We start from the raw sequence: 16,159 nt of genomic DNA, 5'->3' as shown, positions 1-16,159 counted from the left end.
GGACATCTTTCTAGAGCTCCGACTTTCCTACCCGAAGATCACTGACTTCATGATTTGACCTCGTTTTTTCCCGCGTTTCCAGTTTTCTTGTAATGCAGTGTTCAAAACAACAGCCAACTAGGAAATCTCAGACCTCCGACTTCAGTGCGTTCATGACAACTGGGAACTCGGAAAAACGAACTCCGACTGAGAAAACGGTCATCTAACTCGGAATTCCAAGCCGGAAACTCGGGCCTCTTTCTAGAACTCTGACTTTCCGACCTGATGATCACTGACGTTTTTTTCCGAATTCCCAGTTGTCTTGAACGCACCAAAAGCGGCAATACGTTTTAGGAAATGTGACGCAATATGGAGGACTTTACCATCCCACAATGCAACAGTAAAAGGAACACCCCCAACCACCATACAAATCCTCTAGATGGCAGTCTGCAGATTTGCAACAGTCGCACCGTGTGTTATGAAGCTGTACTTACGTTGGTGAACTGAAATTGTAAACAACATGAGTTGCTTATGGATGGGTAACGTAAGTCCTGATATGTTATTATAACAACTTTGCATGCATAGAAAACTAGCGTTAGCATATCCTAGCTCTTGTGTGACTCCCACTTTAGGATAGCTAGTGTTACCTCCCCTCAGTGCTACCACTGTGATAACAACTAGCTCGTTAGCTAATAGATGCACCCTCAGGCATTTTCAATATTTGGCCAACGTTAACTAGTTCTTGCTCACTGACAAGCCCCAACGAGCCTCTAGTCTAGTGAAGACTGTCATTTCCAGGTGATAAAAACCACACCAGTCAGTGACCCTGAATGTTTGAGAATATGTTCAGTTGAATGTAGCTAGCTAGCTAGAGTGTAGAGTACAGAGTTACAGAGTGTAGGCAACTTACAGTAGCTAGCTTGAGTAGAGGTTTTCTGTTCAATTTAGTGTTTTTCTCTCATCCCCTGTAGTTAGAGCCTTACATGGACGAGAAGTTCATCTCTCGTGCATTCGCCACCATGGGAGAGCTTGTGGTGGGGGTGAGAATCATCCGGAACAAAATGAACTGGTAAGACGGGAGAACATTAGGCTACTACAATAGAAGGGTTATGACTGATACAGACATTTTTTTGTCTTTGGGGATGTCTTGTAGCTATTGTATTACTATCACTATTCAACAACAGAAGAAATTGCACAACCACCAAACACGACACATACATGTATGTGTTTTGGTCCTTCACCTTGTCTAGGGGTGCGGCAGGCTATTGCTTTGTTGAGCTGGCGGACGAGGCCACTGCTGAGAGGTGTCTCAGGAAAGTCAACGGGAAGCCTCTCCCTGGAGCCACACCGGTACAGGGCCACCACACACACAGCACTTAATGATTCCACATTGATTTCCAATCCCGAATCAACCCATAGCCCCTAGCTCCTACACCTATCTCAGGCACTCTGAGAGGATTGGATATGTATAGGGCATATGGTGAACTCTTGATATACCCATTAACTTTATTAGAGATAAATAACGTCTGGAATAATCTATTCTGAACAAAACACTCTCTCTTCTCTACAGCCGAAGAGGTTCAAACTAAACCGTGCCACGTACGGAAGGCAAGGAGAGAACAGGTATGTACTGCATGCTACTGAACATACTTTGTCCAGGGACTAACAGAGCCTCCCTTCATACAGTAGAGAAGGTAGTTGTGTGTAGATGAAAGAAGACACTTTTACTCCATTAATTTGGTATGTTCAAGTTGTTGTCTCCCATCACGGATGTAGGAAATATACCCAAAAATCCACACTTTTCATTCATTACTCATTATTAATAGCATATTGATTTTTAATAAATATTATGTTTATTCATAAAGGTTTTCTTTCCTGTAAAAACAGAGGTGGTTACTCAGACAACAGGTACAATCAGCCATACTCGTACAACAACAACCAGTACTACCAACAGTACCCTGACTACTACTCCAACTGGGGCTATGACCAGAACACAGGCAGCTACGGAGGTTACAACTACAACCACTATGACTATAGCAACCAGGTGTGTTCTCCCACCCCCTCTACTCTATCGCTCTTTACATATAAATAAGCTGTACCATTCTAATGACCACTGAATATGTGATGTTAGAGATTAATAACCATGGTTCTCAGGGTTAGGGTATGGCTGTTGTGAGTAAAGACCTTTCTTTTTGTTTTAGGGTTATGGGGAGACTGAAGATGATGGACTGGAGTGTGAGTGCTCTGTTTTCTTTCATTTCTCTAGCTTCATGATACAAAAAAGCAGCTTAAGTATTTGACACTATTTGACATAATGTATTGAACCCAGGCCTGGAGTACAGACTTCAAACTGCCCAGTCTGTCTGATCTTTAAGGCTCACGGGCTGTGCCCCTTTGTCTGTGTGCCTGACTGTGTGTTCTTACTGTGTGCCTTGTGTGTGTGCGCCTCCTGCAGACCCCATGGTTGCATTGGATGTGGTGGCAGCCAACAGGCAGTATATGGAGGAGAGTGAGGAGCTGTATGATGCCCTCACAGACTGCCACTGGCCTGCCCTGGAGCCTCCTGGTCCTACTGCTGCTGCACCATCCAAGACACAGTAGAGCTAGCAGACCCCTGGTCAACAGACAGCAAAAGTTGGACTCTCCCAACCTCTCGATGTGGATTGTTTGGAACAGCCCAGTGTGAAGGTTCAAAGGGTAAAGGCATCTGGTCCTGCCTGCCAAGAGTAGCTGGTCTTCAGTGTCTTGTACTCTTGCAATGGGCTAAGCTAAGCGAACAGACCACAGTGTGTGATTCGTGTGAACCCAGCTCCAGTGACTGAAAGGATGCCCCCCTCATGTTTGAATTGTAATTTATTTTTATTGCTCACCCCCACTCATTTCTTTTGGGTTATTGGGCACTGGTTTTGTTCCAATTGCCCAATGAACAGGCTTGTTTCGGTGCTTGCTGTCTTTGTAATCATATCTTAAAGGACCGCAGTGCTAGTATGAGCCTCTGTCTTTTCCCTCCCTCACATAGCTTCCTTTTCATATGTATTGTCCACACTGGAAAATAGAATAAGATTGAAATATAATCCCTATTCGACACCCTATTCAACCTATTGATTATCTATCTAGGGTCACTTGCTTTTTATTGTGGAGTGGAAGACTGTGTAGTGGGTGTTTTAAACCTTTCTCCTCCATGTTATAATTTGAAAGCTGTGGTACAGACAGGATTGTTGATTCTGCTTTGTGTAAATATTCCTCAACAGAAGACAATGTGGAGGTGCGTGTATTCATTCTCAATTCATCAGTAGCACTTTATAATAACTTACATGAATAATACGTTATAAATGCTTCAGAAATTAATATAAATGCTTTTACATGTTTTCATAAAATGAAATACTTTAATAAGTAGGTTATGAATGCTTATTCATTAGAGTTATTATAAAGTGTAACTGTTTCATCAATGTCAAATGGAATGTCCTGTTTAGCAGGATATGATGGTATTCTTTAAGGCTAGTCTACAGATCACCTCATATTACTGTAGTAGAAATACAGTATCAGATCAGCTTGTTCAGTGTTAATTAGCTCCGAGACCACATGTTGACTACAGCAAAGAATATCCGTATCTACAAGCTCACATCACCAGTGTTCATATATCTTGCTTTTGAAGAGAAATACATGTGATATTGATGCTCTGAGACTGACATGTATTAAAAGCTAATTTTGATACATTTAATTAATTATATAATATATTTGGTTGTGCATTTATTGAATTTTTTTGTCTTTTAATTTGCTATTTTTTAGGAGTGTAGCTATGTCTTGACAATGTGGAACAACCTAATTCTGAAACAAACTTTAGGGCTCTATAATAATCTGTTACTCTATTTCAAAAGATTAACTAAAAACCTGCTCCTGTAATAACAGAGTAAAGAAGCACAAAAAAATATGTTTTTGTTCAATGCAAATGAAAATCCATATTTTATTAGTTTCAATTCACCAGATGCCCAGTAATTAATTGGGGGGGGGGGGGGGGGGGTATTCCTTCCTAGAATCCTCCTCAATTATAGGCTGGAATCAGAATCCTGAAGTGAAAAAATAGTAAAACAGAGCCATACAGTTTGCATCCAGCTACCTCAATCATTCCACACACCCAGCCCCAGAGAGTGTCTATCATTGCAGACTGTTCTCATAGACTAGATGTAACATAGTATACGTAAATCCGGGACACTCAAATGAGTATGTTATGTTTAGTTTGGTATGCTCACATAGAAGGCTTCTTACGGCAAAAATGAAAGTAGGTTGGTCGGGATGGATGGGTGGATAATGTGAACGTCTAGCAACCTGGAGGTTGCATGTTCGAATGTCATCATGGACAACTTTAGCATTTTAGCAAATTAGCAACTACTTAGCATGTTAGCTAACCCTTCCCCTAACCTTAATCCTTTTAGCTAATCCTTCCCCTAACCTTAATCCTTTTAGCTAACCCTTCTCCTATCCTTAACCCCTAGAGCTAGCTAACATTAGCGTTAGCCACCTAGCTAACGTTAGCCACAACAAATTGGAATTTGTAACATATCATACTTTATGCAAATTCGCAACATATTGTACGTTTTTCAATTGGTAACATACGAAATGGATGATGGACATCAACAAATTAATACATACCATATGAAATGTAACATATACTAAATCAGTGGTCACCAACCGGTCAATCTCCAAGGCATTCCTAGTCGATCACCAAACATTTCTGTAAAAATGCCAACGATAAAGCCTTGCGTTCCTATTTTTTGTATTTGTTTCACGCTGTTGGCGGTAGGTGCACTTGATTCAGCAGCCCTAGCACCAGGAAGGCAAAGTGTTCCCATTTTGAACTATTTCATATGTCTGAATGTAGATATCCGCCTACCCGGCAGGCCCAGAGAGCGAATCAAGTGCATCTATAGGCCTACAGTTTGCCAATCAGATTGCTCAGATTACTGTGTCTGCACAGTTTATTGAGCCATAGACTGGAAAAAAAAGAAGCATCGAAGTTGATACTGACATTTAAAAACTTTTACCACCATGACTAGAGAGAGACAACGAATACAGCAAAGAGCTGCTCTTTTTATGTGTAAGTTCATGTTTAATTTAAGTTGTTATTCAGCACTGTCAACACTTTGTTCAAAACCGTTATAAGCCATTAAATGTGTGTTCGCCCTACTTCCAAACGCTACAAACAGTACTGCAGCTGCAATGAATGAGTTTAGCAAAGTGTTCCGATAAACTTGAGTTGTTATTATTAGCAGCTTATGTCTTTTTTAATATCGAGGAATATTTCACTTTCTCTGGTCAAAGGATTAACAACATGAATTGGTGCATGAGGCAAAAATAATGCCGTGCGACTTGAGTTTTGCCATCAGCTGGAAGACTGTGTCCTCTTTTCTCATCTGATGGTCGTCTGAAGGGAAGGAGGACGGAGGACAGGAACAATGAGTCGGGTGAGAGGCAGTCTCACCGCTGGTCCTTCTTTCCCCTCAGACTGACCATCAGATGTAGGCCATCAGTCCACTAAAAATAAAAAATAAATATATATTATGCTCACTTAGCGGTGCTTCACGAGTAATACAACAAATTGATCATTTACCTGTTTTTTTTCTCCCCAAAATGGTCTGAGAAGAACAACATTGGCAGGGCAATTCCAGCATTGCCAATACGCAGTGATAATGTATTGGGCCTATAGCCTACTACACAAACCTCATTGCTACAGTACTGTTTTAATTGGTTAATGTTGCACAGGCTTATGTTTTTTAAGATTTTGACGAAATGGAGTGTCACAGATTTACGTACAGAATAATAGAAAATGCTCTGAGACCATGTTGCAAAATCCTACCCACTCAATCTGTTCATGTCCTACTAATGGGCCTGACACCGGCTGGTCATGTGAGTGAAGCTCAGTGCAGCAGCCTTTGGGATCCATTATAAGAAGCAGTGTGAAAGTCATGGGACAGGCACAGGGCAGCCTACTACTGCTGGTCTCTATTAAACCAAAAGGCTTAGTTATTCTATCGTTAGTTATGTTGACCTAGATTTTAGGACTGAGTGACGGATGTTGCTCATAGTTGCCTGATAATAATGAACCTGCAGACTGAGCTGCACTCCAGTCATATCCCAACTTTCATATCAGAGATACGAATCTCTCATCAACAGAGAAAGTAGCCTGTAACCTAACATAAACAAATCAGAATTCATAAAATGGGTTACTTTTCTATAGGGATACACTTGACCCGAGGTTGCTATTTTACTTATTTAGTACAGATCTAGTATGTTGTTTCAGCGAATTAGTGTTTGTCTGCTGCCTCAGAATATGAGCAGAGTAGCGACTTTGACACAATTACATCACAATCGCACACTGATTTACTGTGACCAACAACAAACGTGTGACGTCGATTATGGGCTCGGTCTTAGAAGAAATCTCATAATACGGAGACATAAACGGGAAACGACGCATTATACTGCAATCGCATTGAAAAGTAAGGGTTTATCATAATATTTGATCAACCATTTTACATATGTAAGTAGAAAACAGATTTATCTTGATTGTCTACACTGGTAAAACCACCCAGAAAGTAGGCTACGTTGCGACTGCCAGTGCCTATAACTGTCAGTGATTCAACTGGATAGGCTACGTTGTATCTCCAGCGTTCAACACAGAATATGGAACTGGTTACAATTGTTTGTGTGTAGCTGTAGCTGTTTTCTTAATTAAGTTGAATTGCTTGTCTTCTGCTTTTCGATTTTAATTAGCCTAGTGGCCTATATGCTATATAACCCATTGAAACCAATAGCCTATATGAGCATGTCAGACTGACTGAGGGCTCTCCATAAAAACATGTTTAATGTAATGCAGGCTTGTCGCTGTCACTTTATAGTTTTTAGCTGATATTTCAGATGTTATGGTTGAATAATAGTGTTAGACCGAGGCTATTCTTAAATAGTCAATCATGTTAAATTGGGCTATACTATAGCCTATAATCATGAAATGAGCAGGTCACAGAATTGTCTAATTAATAATCAGTTAAAACGATAACAACGTGACCTCATATCTTGGTCATGGTTGACCCGCTAAATAACATTTCCCTATATGGTATATTAAAGTAGGAAAAGTATATTCTATAACCTACCCTAACACCAGACACCCACACTTTGGACAATTGACTATCACAAATAAGTCTAGGAGGCTTGATGTTTTGGGTCTATCCCGTTTCTGGGATATGTTTTTGCAACAGTAAGCTACTGTTATTTGGACCATTACAATGAAGTAGCGAGCCAAATAGAATGGTATTTTTGTTATGTGCACATGGATAGCCAGCCTACAGTCGGCTCCGGTGCCTGCCGAACCTTCGCTCCGATTGTAAACAACCTGCGCTCATGACGAAATGTGGCCTAGCCTATGCGGCAATATGCACTGTAAGCAGTCGATATATTATAGCCCACCCATGTGGTCGGATGGAGGATAAACCACAACTAATTCTGTCTTTCCATCCTTACTTAGTCTTATGTAGCTTCAAGTGATGATATTATATGCAATCTGACAATGGTGATTGTTTGAATATATGAAGGCTGCTATATGTGACTGTATGACAGGTGTGTCCAACAATTCAGTCCCCACTACGGAGTGTGCCAGACGCCAGGAGCAAGGATGTCATACCCGAGAACAGACAGCTACCACTCACAGCCACGAGACTTCAGCAACCTCACCCAGACATGCAGTGTCAACATCCAGAAAATCACACAGAACAGTGAGTGTTGAAATGAACAAGACAGTGACAGAACCCAGTGTTCTACTGCTGCGAGTGACATGTTGCAATGCACATTTCCCTGTATGGTATATTAAAGAAGGCACATTCTATTCTATAACCTACCCTAACACCAGACACCCACACTTTGGACAATTGACTATGACAAATAAGTCTAGGAGGCTTGATGTTTTGGGTCTATTTGTGTCTTGCACCTACTTCTGATCTCCTCTCTTGAATTAACTAATATTAGGCAGAGATGTCTGAAGTAAAAAAAAATGGAACTTCTGAGACAAGAATAGCCTGAGTATGCCTACAGTATATAGTGCTCTATTTAGAGAGAGAGAAAGAGGGAGAAAGAGACAAAAGAGTTGTTCTATCCTGCTTTCTCAGTTCCCCTTTCTCTTAGTTCATCTCACCTCAGTTTTTGTTATGCTATACAGCTGGGCAGATCAAAAACATGCTGTACCAGATGGGGACGAGACAAGAGACCCCAGAGCTGCAGGACAGACTGTGAGTACTACTGACACTACTGCTGACTACTACTACTGACTGCTATTCAGTAACTAAGTAACTACTAGCAATAACTGACTACTTCAACACTTAGCCTTTTCCACCACTGATGGGGACAACAAGAGCATCACTAATGAAATATATATATATATGTATGTGTGTGTGTTTGCTACTCATAGCCAACAGGTACAGCACTATACCAACCAGCTGGCCAAAGAGACCAACAGACACCTGAAAGATCTGGGCTCCCTGCCTCTCCCTCCCTCTGAACAGGTGAGTGGGAGTTACATTCATAGATACTGTATATTTTTATAGTTCTATGGAAGAATTCCACATCTATGGACTGGTCCCAGATCTGTTTGTGTAAGCATATCCGGGACAAGGCTACATCAAAGTTCTACTAATGCTAACATTTTCAAACCAACTAACTGTATGTCGATAATCTTGTGTTCTATTTCCTGATACAGTATATCATCTTATCTAACAACCCAAATGTGTAAATCATATCTAACTCTGGCGAGGACATCTCACCATACCGTAAATTCTGCTGAATCTATTCTATTCTGCTCTACTCTACTCTACTCTACTCTACTCTACTGTACTGTACTGTACTGTACTGTACTGTACTGTACTGTACTGTACTGTACTGTGCTCTATTCTACTGTACTCTACTCCTCTCTACTTTGCTGTACTCTACTCTAATCAACTTTACTGTATTGTGTGATTGATCCTTCTAGAGACAGCAGAAGATCCAGAAGGACCGACTGATGAATGACTTCTCTGCAGTGCTCAACAACTTCCAGGCAGTCCAGCGACGGGCGGCTGAGAAGGAGAGGGAATCAGTGGCCAGGGCCCGGGCCGGGTCCCGCCTCACAGTAAACACCCTGCTTTCTCATTGGCCTAGAATTAGCCGCCTGTCATAGTCACTCACCAATAGTATTATTAGAAAGGCAAAATAAAACACAGTTTCATTGTCATATTACAGTATGATGACTGATTAGTGTAATGCAATGTGAATGAGAGTGTTTCAATGATGGGTTTGTTTTTATTTCAGCAGGAAGATGAGGGGAACGTCGATGAACAACTTGTGACATTTGAAAAGTAGGTACACAGTGGAGGTAGAATCCTATCAAATATACTATTAGAATAAAAATGTTAAGTTGTAACAAAGGTGTGTGTTTGTGTGTGTCTGTGTCTGTGGGTTTGTGTGTGTGTGTGTTTGGTGTGTGTGTGTAGAGATGATGATGACTGGAGTCAGAGTCAGACCCAGCAGCTGGAGGAGCCAGAGGTCACAGAGGAGGACCTGGAGGTCATCAAGGAGAGGGAGACCAACATCAGGCAGCTAGAGGTACTCACCCAGCTATCAGCTCCACTCACATTGCATACAGGAATCACAGAGCCACATTACATTTAAATTTGAGTCATTTAGCATACTGTTGAACTCCAAATCAACCCTTTGCCAAAACTCTCTAGTCAGTGGAGGCTGGTGGGAGGAGCTATAGGAAGACGGGCTCTGTGTAATGGCTGGAATGGAATGAATGGAACGATATCAAACACATCAAATATTTGCAAACCACATGTTTGATACCGTTCCATTCATTCCATTCCAGCCATTACACAGAGCCCGTCTTCCTATATCTCCTCCCACCAGCCTCCACTGTCTCTAGTACAGCCTGATCTTTAGCCCCTATTCCCGAATATAGCCACTCCTGTAGATCTGACAGGACTGGGGTAGGGGCTAGGGCGTAGGGTTCGATTTGGACTTCAGCCTAACTAACCCTTGTGGGGATTTTCTCCCTTTCTCCTCTCCCTCCAGTCTGACATCATGGATGTAAACCAGATCTTTAAGGACCTGGCAGTGATGATCCACGACCAGGGAGAGATGATCGGTTAGTAGACGTGAAATTGATTTTCTCCCTCTCTGGTTTGATAACATGCTGGTTCAGAAGGTTGCTGTCTGTGATGGTTTAGAATTCCAACTCATACTGTATCAGTCCTGGCTCCTGTGACCCTGCCCTTCACTGTGTCTCCTCTCCTCTCTTCTCTGTTTCACAGACAGCATTGAGGCTAACGTGGAGAGTGCAGAGGTCCATGTAGACAGAGGGACCGGACAGCTCCAAAGGGCCGCCTACTACCAGGTAGGGCTGTGACAATTATGGAATGACCACCATTATTGAAAAATGTTTGAGCTTATAATGCATCTTTGAAAATTAGCTATGGCATACCTAATGAATACTAGTCTAATAAAAAACATGAGCTGGCACACACCCAGAGAAAATAATTTAGTGTACAGTCGTGGCCAAAAGTTTTGAGAATGACACAAATATACATTTTCACAAAGTCTGCTGCCTCAGTTTGTATGATGGCAATTTGCATATAATCCAGAATGTTATGAATTGTTATGCAATTAATTGCAAAGTCCCTCTTTGCCATGCAAATGAACTGAATCCCCAAAAAACATTTCCACTGCATTTCAGCCCTGCCACAAAAGGACCAGCTGACATCATGTCAGTGATTCTCTCGTTAACACAGGTGTGAGTGTTGACGAGGACAAGGCTGGAGATCACTCTGTCAGTAAGATTTCACCTAAATCAACCATTTATCGGATCATCAAGAACTTCAAGGAGAGCGGTTCAATTGTTGTGAAGAAGGCTTCAGGGCACCCAAGAAAGTCCAGCAAGCGCCAGGACCATCTCCTAAAGTTGATTCAGCTGCGGGATTGGGGCACCACCAGTACAGAGCTTGCTCAGGAATGGCAGCAAGCAGGTGTGCGTGCATCTGCACGCACAGTGAGGTGGAGACTTTTGGAGGATGGCCTGGTGTCAAGAAGGGCAGCAAAGAAGCCACTTCTCTCCAGGAAAAACATCAGGGACAGACTGATATTCTGCAAAAGGTACAGGGATTGGACTGCTGAGGACTGGGGTAAAGTCATTTTCTCTGATGAATCCCCTTTCTGATTGTTTGGGGCATCCGGAAAAAAGCTTGTCTGGAGAAGACAAGGTGAGCGCTACCATCAGTCCTGTGTCATGCCAACACTAAAGCATCCTGAGACCATTCATGTGTGGGGTTGCATCTCAGCCAAGGGAGTGGGCTCACTCACAATTTTGCCTAAGAACACAGCCATGAATAAAGAATGGTACCAACACATCCTCCGAGAGCAACTTCTCCCAACCACCCAGGAACAGTTTGGTGACGAACAATGCCTTTTCCAGCATGATGGAGCAACTTGCCATAAGGCAAAAGTGATAACTAAGTGGGTCGGGGAACAAAACATTGATATTTTGGGTCCATGCCAGGAAACTCCTCACACCTTAATCCCATTGAGAACTTGTGGTCAATCCTCAAGAGGTGGGTGGACAAACAAAAACCCACAAATTCTGACAAACTCCAAGCATTTATTATGCAAGAATGGGCTGCCATCAGTCAGGATGTGGCCCAGAAGTTAATTGACGGCATGCCAGGGCGGATTGCAGAGGTCTTGAAAAAGAAGGGTCAACACTGCAAATATTGACTCTGCATCAACTTCATGTAATTCTCAATAAAAGCCTTTGACACTTATGAAATGCTTGTAATTATACATCAGTATTCCATAGTAACATCTGACAAAAATATCTAAAGGCACTGAAGCAGCAAACTTTGTGGAAATTAATATTTGTGTCATTCTCAAAACGTTTGGCCACGACTGTAGAGGTGCTGACTAATGGAGAATATACCTAAAGTTGTTTTTATACCTAATGAATACAACACAGCTTTGGTCTCAAAAACGAATGGTTTTGACCATTTGGAACTTTTTGAAAGGAAGCTTTGCCTACCAAGCGTGCCGTTATGCTCGTAAAATAACTTTACTCTCTTCATGTAATAATGAAAAACTGCTATTGGGTAAACTATTTCTACATGAAAATAAAGTTTAATCCCCCCTCCTAAAATGACTGTATTAAGACGAATATGACAATATTTTTGGTTATTGTCTATAATTGTCGGTTACACAATTATGCGGTTATTGTGTCAGCCCTACTACCAGGTATCAACACAACACCATCACAACATAGGCCATGTTTGATTTGTAGTTAAGTCTGAAGGATCTGTCGATGATCAGCGTCCTTCATTTAACCAGGCGAATCAGTTAGAACAAATTATTATTTCCAATCACCAATCATGGCATGTTTGTGCTCCCTCCCCCTGTAGAAGAAGTCCCGTAAGAGGATGTGTATGCTGGCCATGGTGGTGTCTCTGGTGGTCACCGTCCTGGCTATCATCATTTGGCAGGCCATCAAATGAGAGGACAGGAAGAGCACCAGGGAAGGATTTTAATGGCACATCGCACTGACAGCCTAGAATGGCTTCCAATGGAGCGTCTATGTGAGTGAATGTGTGTGTGGGGGTGCGGGTGTGCGTGCCGGTGTGCGTGCGTGCTTTCAAGCAAGATATAGACAGAGGCGTAAGAAATATATTGTATAAATTCTCTTCCCCATCTGTACATATTATATACTAACTGTTCTAACACAGCCCTGCACTTACTTCCATGTCAGCCATGAAAATCATCTCTGTCATGTCTGATCTAATGCAATGATCTAAGTTTGTATGTATATAAATGCCATGTGTACGGTTTGATATGATTTATTTTCTGCCTCCCTATTCTCTTCATGTTGTAAATGTCTTATTCTCTTCCAGATGTCTTATAGTCTATTGTATTACCACAAGGACATGATGTAGTTGAGATAAGGAGGATTCCTTTGATAGCACACAAACAACAAACAAAATGTTTGTATTATTACTATGATGATGATTATTATTATTATGCTCACTTTCATTAATAAAATCAACTGTGCAAAGAGTCCCGACTGTGTCACGCAGGGCTATGTACTTTCCACAAGATGGCGCTGTTATGCCAGTATTATGAGGTCAACGTGTAAGGTGCACAAGCACCATGTAGTCTACCATGCTTTTATTTAGCTATTAAACAAGTCAAGATATACTAAAGCGTGTTGTAGTCTTGCCGTTTTGCAGTAGTGTTTATGATGTGTGGTAGGTTGGTTAACATATTGGTACCATAATAAAACATGTTTACTATATGTTTGTAAGACACTGTCCTGCTAACTATGCACAAGATTAGGGAGCATTTTCCATGGGACTGTCATGGGGATTTGAAGCGGTGATGACGGTTATTGTGGAGACTGTGTCATGCTCGACTCACACCTCTCCCTTGTGATTAGTGAGCTAGCCTAGTTTACCCCTGCTTCAGGTTTATTACCCACGGGTGTTGCCATTCCAGGTCTTGTCCCGATGTAAGTGCCCTGCTGATTCCAGCTGCGGCATCAGCCTTACAGTCAGCGATCGCCAGTGTGGGAGAAACCTGTATTAAAAACCACTCAGCAAGACAACTAACTCAGGAGATAGGGTGACCTGTCACGCCCTGATCTGTTTCACCTGTTCTTGTGATTGTCTCCACCCCCTCCAGGTGTAGCTTATTTTCCCCAGTGTATTTATCCCTGTGTTTCCTGTCTCTCTGTGCCAGTTCGTCTTGTATGTTTTCAAGTCAACCATCGTGTTTTTCCAGTGCTTCTGTTTTCTATTCTCTTTTTCTAGTCTTCCCGGTTTTGACCCTTGCCTGTTTTTCTGCACTCGGTACCCGCCTGCCTGACCCTTCTGCCTGCCCTGACATCGAGCCTGCCTGCCACTCTTTACCCCTTGGACTCAGATCTGGTTTTGACCTTTTGCCTGTGCACGACCATTCTCTTGCCTACCCCTTTTGGATGATAAAAAACAACAAAGACTCTGTGTCTGCATCTGGGTCTCGCCTTGTGCCCTTATACGACCAATAGTTCCCCAGACTCTTCTAGGACTATAAGATACTTTCTCCACTCGGCAACTGTCATTATTAAAACAATTTTTACACCTACAGGTGCACGCAACAAAGCCTTCACCTGTGGACCTGGAGTTACTCCCTGTAATGGAACTACTGTTCCATGAGACAAGAGATATAGTTACCGTCAGGGTTGGGTAGGTTGCTTTCTAAATGTAATCCGTTACTAGTTACCTGTCCAAAATTATAATCAGTAATGTAATCTGATTACATTCTGTTACTTTTAGATTATTTTCCTCTTAAGAGGCATTAGAAGAAGACAAAAATGGATGTTACCAATTGAATGACATATATTGCAGCATAAATCAATGTTAAAGTTTACATAGCTGGTCATAAATGGATTTTATATTTTACGTTATGGGTTGGTTATGTAGACTTCCTCTAACCCATCGCTTTCTACTACATATGATTAAATTATAGCTTTACATTAAAAACCAAAGTCTATCAGAATTCCAGTCATTCCAATAAATGTTATACCCCTTGATCTTCAAGAATAGGACATTAAAATATGGAAGCACAGATAAGCCAAATTGTTTTACCGGAGCATGACCCCAAAACTAAGGACTTATTAGCCAGCCCTACTCTGTTTATGATTTTGTTGTCATGGAGGACTGATTGGGCTCATTGATTCGAGTTGATAAATAAATGCTGCAGTCGTGGAATGGCATGCTTTGAGCACTACTGAAAAGTGCTGTTTACATGTGAAAAATGAATGCCATATGCTGGATTTACTATAGGACTGTTTACCTTTTTGTTGGTGACACTTTGATATCTTGATAATATGCAGCTGTTTTAAATGGTAAATCCACAGATGAAAAAATAACAAAACGGACACCCCGCCTCTGTTTTGGTAAAAAGCTGAGGGGTGGGCCTGGAGAAATGTAACCACTCTCAGATTAATAGACAGAACTATGGATGCAAAGACTGACCATTCATGATAAGTCCAAAAATGGATGTAGCAACTACAGATTGCCCCTTTAAGTCTATCAAAAGCGTGAAAATTTGAACATGTGTCCATTAGGCCTATGGATTCTTTTTTATCAGCATGAATTAGATTGAACAATAAAAGCCTCACTATTATTCCATAGGCTTGGATCCGCACTATGCAGCTGTTGCAAGAGCGCATTTTTCACTGGCTGTCCACTGGTTTCAAAAACAATGATTGATAGGCATCTTAAACTTCTTGAATTCAACCATTATTGGGTTCAAATACACATTTAGATTGGTGAACAGCCATCCACAACACCGACAATCTGTTAGGCGCAGATACAGTGGGGAGAAAAAGTATTTGATCCCCTGCTGATTTTGTACGTTTGCCCACTGACAAAGAAAGGATCAGTGTATAATTTTAATGGTAGGTTTATTTGAACAGTGAGAGACAGAATAACAACAAAAATATCCAGAAAAACGCATGTCAAAAATGTTATAAATTGATTTGCATTTTAATGAGGGAAATAAGTATTTGACCCCCTCTCAATCAGAAAGATTTCTGGCACCCAGGTGTAAAGGGAGTGCTCCTAACCGTAGCTTGTTACCTGTAAAAAAGACACCTGTCCACAGAAGCAATCAATCAATCAGATTCCAAACTCTCCACCATGGCCAAGACCAAAGAGCTCTCCAAGGATGTCAGGGACAAGATCGTAGACCTACACAAGGCTGGAATGGGCTACAAGACCATCGCCAAGCAGCTTGGTGAGAAGGTGACAACATTTAGTGTGATTATTCGCAAATGGAAGAAACACAAAAGAACTGTCAATCTCCCTCGGCCTGGGGCTCCATGCAAGATCTCATCTCGTGGAGTTGCAATGATCATGAGAACGGTGAGGAATCAGCCCAGAACTACACAGGAGGATCTTGTCAATGATCTCAAGGCAGCTGGGACCATAGTCACCAAGAAAACAATTGGTAACACACTACGCCGTGAAGGACTGAAATCCTGCAGCGCCCGCAAGGTCCCCCTGCTCAAGAAAGCACATATACATGCCCGTCTGAAGTTTGCCAATGAACATCTGAATGATTCAGAGGACAACTGGGTGAAAGTGTT

The 16,159-nt window shown here is 41.7% G+C and overlaps 2 protein-coding genes across 4 annotated transcripts; both read left to right on the top strand.

The window, feature by feature from the left end:
• The first annotated feature begins 373 nt into the window (after positions 1–373).
• Positions 374–3,709, top strand: LOC115182187 (tRNA selenocysteine 1-associated protein 1). The gene is made up of 7 exons (XM_029743810.1): positions 374–523; positions 951–1,048; positions 1,230–1,329; positions 1,550–1,602; positions 1,867–2,023; positions 2,181–2,214; positions 2,435–3,709. The coding sequence occupies exons 1-7, from the start codon at positions 500–502 to the stop codon at positions 2,578–2,580; spliced, it is 612 nt and encodes a 203-aa protein (XP_029599670.1). The 5' UTR covers positions 374–499; the 3' UTR covers positions 2,581–3,709.
• A 2,664-nt stretch (positions 3,710–6,373) lies between these two features.
• LOC115182124 (syntaxin-12) lies at positions 6,374–13,324 on the top strand. 3 transcript variants are annotated; one of them, XM_029743804.1, is made up of 10 exons: positions 6,374–6,473; positions 7,588–7,742; positions 8,183–8,252; positions 8,432–8,525; positions 8,990–9,127; positions 9,310–9,353; positions 9,489–9,600; positions 10,069–10,141; positions 10,308–10,390; positions 12,438–13,324. In XM_029743804.1, the coding sequence occupies exons 2-10, from the start codon at positions 7,643–7,645 to the stop codon at positions 12,528–12,530; spliced, it is 807 nt and encodes a 268-aa protein (XP_029599664.1). In that variant the 5' UTR covers positions 6,374–6,473; positions 7,588–7,642; the 3' UTR covers positions 12,531–13,324. The 3 variants fall into 3 exon arrangements, with proteins under 3 accessions (XP_029599664.1, XP_029599650.1, XP_029599659.1); XM_029743790.1 differs by having other exon boundaries at positions 9,307–9,353; XM_029743799.1 differs by having other exon boundaries at positions 6,380–6,473; positions 7,606–7,742; positions 9,307–9,353.
• Positions 13,325–16,159: the final 2,835 nt, after the last annotated feature.

This window comes from Salmo trutta, chromosome 3, assembly GCF_901001165.1.
Source record: "Salmo trutta chromosome 3, fSalTru1.1, whole genome shotgun sequence".
Classification (NCBI taxonomy): Eukaryota; Metazoa; Chordata; class Actinopteri; order Salmoniformes; family Salmonidae; genus Salmo; species Salmo trutta.
This window is presented reverse-complemented; position numbering and strand designations above follow the sequence as displayed.

Bases quoted from the DNA above. Each gene is read 5' to 3' on its own strand.
- LOC115182187 (XM_029743810.1), top strand. From the start codon at position 500: ATGAGTTGCTTATGGATGGGTAAC. The intron at 1,603-1,866 runs GTATGTACTGCA...CTGTAAAAACAG, and splicing joins GGAAGGCAAGGAGAGAACAG to AGGTGGTTACTCAGACAACA. The intron at 2,024-2,180 runs GTGTGTTCTCCC...TTTTTGTTTTAG, and splicing joins ACTATGACTATAGCAACCAG to GGTTATGGGGAGACTGAAGA.
- LOC115182124 (XM_029743790.1), top strand. From the start codon at position 7,643: ATGTCATACCCGAGAACAGACAGCTACCACTCACAGCCACGAGACTTC. The intron at 8,526-8,989 runs GTGAGTGGGAGT...TGATCCTTCTAG, and splicing joins CTCTCCCTCCCTCTGAACAG to AGACAGCAGAAGATCCAGAA. The intron at 9,354-9,488 runs GTAGGTACACAG...GTGTGTGTGTAG, and splicing joins CAACTTGTGACATTTGAAAA to AGATGATGATGACTGGAGTC.